Source organism: Corticium candelabrum, chromosome 20 (genome assembly GCF_963422355.1).
Source record: "Corticium candelabrum chromosome 20, ooCorCand1.1, whole genome shotgun sequence".
NCBI lineage: Eukaryota > Metazoa > Porifera > Homoscleromorpha > Homosclerophorida > Plakinidae > Corticium > Corticium candelabrum.
Window position 1 is genome coordinate 2,848,097 of NC_085104.1, and position 5,000 is coordinate 2,853,096.

A 5,000-nucleotide genomic window follows, 5' to 3' on the forward strand; every position below is an offset into this window, starting at 1 on the left:
AATAAGCTAACAGTTACTAATGGCACCAAATTGAGTCACCACTATACTGGACTCTGCTCATCTTCTGCAGTAACACTCTTGCATTACATTGCTGCATCGCAATTGATCGAGAATTGAGTCCTCCAGTAATATTTGAATTCCTCTTGTCTGCACTCAGTTGTCCATGTTGCTATTGATGAGAGCTGGTTGAGATATTCTTGGACCTCTTGCCTCCACCAACCAAAGTGCTCCATCACCAGAGGAACGAGCTGTCTGTTTGTCTGTCTTTCAATCTGTCTGTCTGCCTGCTTGTCTGTCTGTCTGTCTGTGAATCTGTCTGTATGCCTTTGCCTGCTTGTCTATCTGTTTGTCTGTCTGTCAATCTGTCTGTCTGCCTGTTTGTCTGTCTGTCTGCCTGTATGTCAATCTGTCTGTCGGTTTGCTTGTTTTTCTGTCTATCTGTCTGTCTGCCTGCTTGTCTGTCTGTCTGTCAATCTTTCTGTTTGTCTGTCTGTCGGTCTGTCTGTCAATCCATCTGTCGGTTTGCTTGTATGTCTGTCTGTCTGTCTGTCTGTCAATCTATCTGTCTGCCTGCTTGTCTGTCTGCTTGTCTGCCTGTCTGTCAATCTGTTTGTCTGCCTGCTTGTCTATCTGTCTGTCTGTCTATCTGCCTGTCTGTCTGCATGGTGTAATACACTGTTACCCTGCCTATGTCACTAGCACTTTTCATAGTAGTTAACATGACTTGTTTAGGGAAAAGACATGCACAACTACTTCGGATTCTATGTCTACGACAAAAAACAAATACAAATAACCAACGGTAAGTGGAAAAACCCATATTTCAAAAGCAGTGCAAACGATCCAAACCAGTGGACAAAGTGGACAGCTTACATTCTCCCTCACGAAATGTTCGACCATGACAAAGATGGAATTGCCAACGGCCAGTCATTCCACACTAATGGAATCGACTGGATTTGGCCACAAAATGCTAAATATGTTACAATACGATTTGGATCATGTTATGGTACAGGACTCTCCCATCCTGATAAGACATGGTATGTATTCCCAAGTGTGAAAGAAATCACGCCTAAACTGCACAGTGACTTCCTCCGAGATCATCACACAGTGAGGACATTTGACATATCCAACCGAAACGAGTGGGTGTCTGTACCAAAGTACAGTGGGATATCATTCGTAAATGGTAAGCAAATGTCATACTAGAATCACACTAGTTCTATCTGACTCACTCACACAATATGTGCATAATGTTTGAATACGACTATTGCCATTTCAACTGGATCTAGTTTACTATAAACGGACAGGACCAAGCCCCGCCCACAGTTAACATATGAATAGCTAATATATTTAATCACTTGAACCCATATTTCTGGAAGTTATTGGCAGAAGTCCCATTTTAAATAGTTGGGTAGGCCATGGCCGACCTGGCCCACCCCTCTCTGCCAGGCCTGACTGATCTTTCCGATCTCATTTAATTAATTTTCGAATTATTTTTTTCTGTTACATGGCCTGTCACAGTGTGTATCGTAATAAAAGGGTCCGGACATTGCTATATCTACTAGCTTGTATTGGTGACGAGTCTTACTGATGATGTTACAAGCTGTGACGTCTGACTGTATGAAGCCAACATATGGTAAACTGATTTGGTTACCCTGAATGGTGTATATCTGCTGGAAGAGACAAATTCTAGTTGTAGACCAGCATGTGGTCATTACATCAACTTCTTTTCGGCCTTTACTTGTAACCAGAGAGTTGGTACAAGTGTACAGTAGCTGTTATTAGGGAAGAAAGTCCCACTTAAATTTGAAGAATATTTGGATTTTAACTGGGATAGATGGCTAATATACAACAACATCGGAGAGACCCTGCGATACCTACTGTACAGAAGATGGAAGATATAATGACAACAAGTCACCGGTAACATCTGAAAGCAAGGTTGTTTGTCATAAACCATAAACCAAACTCATTTGAACCAAGTTCTTTAACAAATGGATGCCTTCATGCATGCATCAGTGACTTTTGACACACACACACACACACACGCGCGCGCGCGCACACACACACACACACACACACACACACACACACAACCATCTACACACGACTCATCTATTGTAAATACGATATAATTAATTAATCAAGGCAAACATTTTCTGTTTCTGTTTTGACAGGACAATACACTCAGATAGCTCGTATTATACAACAAGGCACATCGTGTAACTATCCATGGGGCATTACAAAACAATTCCAGATTAACAACAAAAAGACATACGAGTTCAGTGTCTGGATACTAAGTACAGAGAGTGACCTTCATAACTTTCTCGGATTTCGAGCATATGATGTCAATGACAAGCTCCTTAGCATAGACAACATAGACAGGGTTTACTTCAAAAGATCCAATAATGATGCAACAAGGTGGACACGATGGAATGGATTTGTTCTTCCAAACAAGGCTAACCACAATGATCACAATACAATTATTTCACCCGATGAAATTCACTCCTACTTCAGTAAAGGAAAATCCTGGAAATGGCCAAAAAATGCCGTTTATGCCCAACTGAGATTCGGTAGTTGCTATGGTAAGAAAAACAGGAAGGGAATAACGTATTTTGCGCTTCCTCAAGTGGTAGAGTCTGATCTGGAGCCATAGAAAAATTCAGTTAGATTTGTTTGCATCATTGCTGTAGACTTTTAGAGTAGTACCGAATTTTAGCGTTTACAGCATGTGCGTTATGATGTTCTTATTGCTTAGAAGAGATGCATGTCTTTGTACTGCAAATAGTTGTGGTGTGCATGTCTTATATCTGTGTAGTATGTTGAGTGATATAATAGAGATGTATCGATCTCTATGAAGGTGAAATTTCTATCAGCATGTGAACAATGAAATGGTAGTGTTGTGATTTTGTGCAGTAGTGATGAGTAATCCGTGAATGTCACACACACACACACACACACACACACACACACACACACACACACACACACGGAACCTGGAATTCCACCAATGGGCTTCGGCATACACATACACATACATACACACACACACACACACACACACACACACACACACACACACACACACACACACACACACACACACACACAGCAGAGATCTAGCCAGAAAACTGTGACAGCCCACAACCAGGCAGTCAATACTGACCACACCCAATGACCATATACACTGCAGCATATCATTTAATATTAACAATACATTTTAATTTGCACCATTTCCTGTTGATTAAATACATTTCGAGACGAAAAAAGATAGCCATCGATGGTAATAATCCTAAAATAAGTAAATAAGATCATACACCCGTCATACTCTTGGACAGGAGCCGAAAAATTTTAGGATAAGGTGTCTGCGTATCAAGTTTCTCTCAACCACTAATCATTAAATGATCTTTACACTGCTATATCATTAAGCTAAGGTCTTAAACATTACCACAATGTCAGTCGTCTCTGTACACATACTCTGGATGTTTACTAGCCTTGCAAGCTTCCGCGCAGTCACTGAGCTAAACGCACGTGAATCACACGAGGAGGAGGAGCTTTTTTTACAACGATGTACAGTACGCCCGACATCATTTGCATAGATACAGTTTCCATCAAAGATCAAAGATTTCATGTAGCCATGTGACTAGCATTTATTTATTCACACGGCATACATCATTTTGTGTGCGTGCAACTTTCATTCCGGCATTCTCACTCGTGCCAAACTTCAACCACTGACCTGGTTGGGAAGACCAAGCAGAGTAAATCGCAATTACTACTGGCCAACTGCCACACAGTAAGCAATTACTAGGTCAGGCCCTAGTTGTGACTACACGTTACTGAGGTACACTACATGTACGTGGCTGACCATCGTACTAGCCTCGGCCTCCCAGACCCGTGTAGCGCCGATTCAAAATCGTCCTCCACGGGTCTGGAATGGTACCGAATCTTCTCAATATATTGCGGTTGGTCCTAGGACCAGCCTTAGTGTTCAGTTTCATAAATGCATACCTTTCCAATTACAGCTGTACTCAATGAAGACATGTCAGGCATATCTGCTGTCTACCAAAAAGTACTGTACACAAACGATGACTTGTAGTGCACTCTTCAAGCAAAATCACGTCCCTACACGTTGTGGTTTATACTCTGCACCTGTCAATGGCAGTAACAACACCTTCTAGTAGCAGATCTTGAGTTGTTTGTTCTAATTTACAAACCTATGCTTTGACATCTACACTAGCCAGCCGCATGCTCAACGACTTCATGATCACGTATGTCTACTAGACAAAATCCCGTGGTGAATTCATAGTCATCGCGAATTCGCGGCGACTAACAGCAACTCCAGCAGATTCGCGGCAATCAGACACATGCCGATCGGATCATGTCTACAGCACCATTAGTAAAAGAGTGTTTCATAGGGTCTCGTTCGCATTGCCTACTAACACACAAATGATAAAACTGTAGCTACAGTAAACACAAAGGTACCCGTGCAGCGGGATGCGACACAATGTTCTAGCATGACATGTCTTAATTCCTCATTCTTGTATTAGAGGTGTAATTGGAAAGGTATGCATTTATGAAACTGAACACTAATGCTGGTCCTAGGACCAACCGCAATATATTGAGAAGAGGCGATACCATCCCAGACCCATAAAGGACAATTTTGAATCGATGTTACACGGGTCTGGAAGGCCGAGGCTACCATTGTACCCAGAGCTGGATATAGAGTAGCCTTGTCCCCAGACTCACGTGAGCCTGGCAGTGTCCGGTTCCTGTATGACACTTTCAGCCTCTCGTGACATATGGGAACCGGACACTGCCAGGCTCACGTGAGTCTGGGGATGAGGCTAATATATATAGAGAGTTGCGACATGACCATTTTTTTTGGTCACGTGACATTTTCGTGCCATTTGTGTCCAGTTGTACATTGCACTTCCCGGGAAATACAAGAGAGAGTCGTTTTGTTTAGTCACTGCTTGCAGAATGCCTCGCTGTTGTGCTTAGGGATGCAG

General features: G+C 42.3%; 1 protein-coding gene and 1 long non-coding RNA gene across 2 annotated transcripts in view; one reads left to right on the top strand and one right to left on the bottom strand.

Moving 5' to 3' along the window:
* Positions 1 to 1,025, top strand: part of LOC134196085 (uncharacterized) — a 3,787-nt gene extending 2,762 nt beyond the window's left edge. Inside the window, exons 4-5 of the mRNA XM_062665167.1 lie at positions 733 to 956; positions 1,010 to 1,025. Of these exons, the coding sequence (XP_062521151.1) occupies positions 733 to 956; positions 1,010 to 1,025 (240 nt within the window). The remainder of the gene's footprint in view (positions 1 to 732; positions 957 to 1,009) is intronic.
* Positions 1,026 to 1,918: 893 nt separating this feature from the next.
* Positions 1,919 to 5,000, bottom strand: part of LOC134195927 (uncharacterized) — a 4,044-nt gene continuing 962 nt past the window's right edge. Inside the window, exons 2-3 of the long non-coding RNA XR_009972457.1 lie at positions 2,504 to 2,635; positions 1,919 to 2,450 (exon numbers count right to left, since the gene is read on the bottom strand). This is a non-coding gene — a long non-coding RNA (uncharacterized LOC134195927). The remainder of the gene's footprint in view (positions 2,451 to 2,503; positions 2,636 to 5,000) is intronic.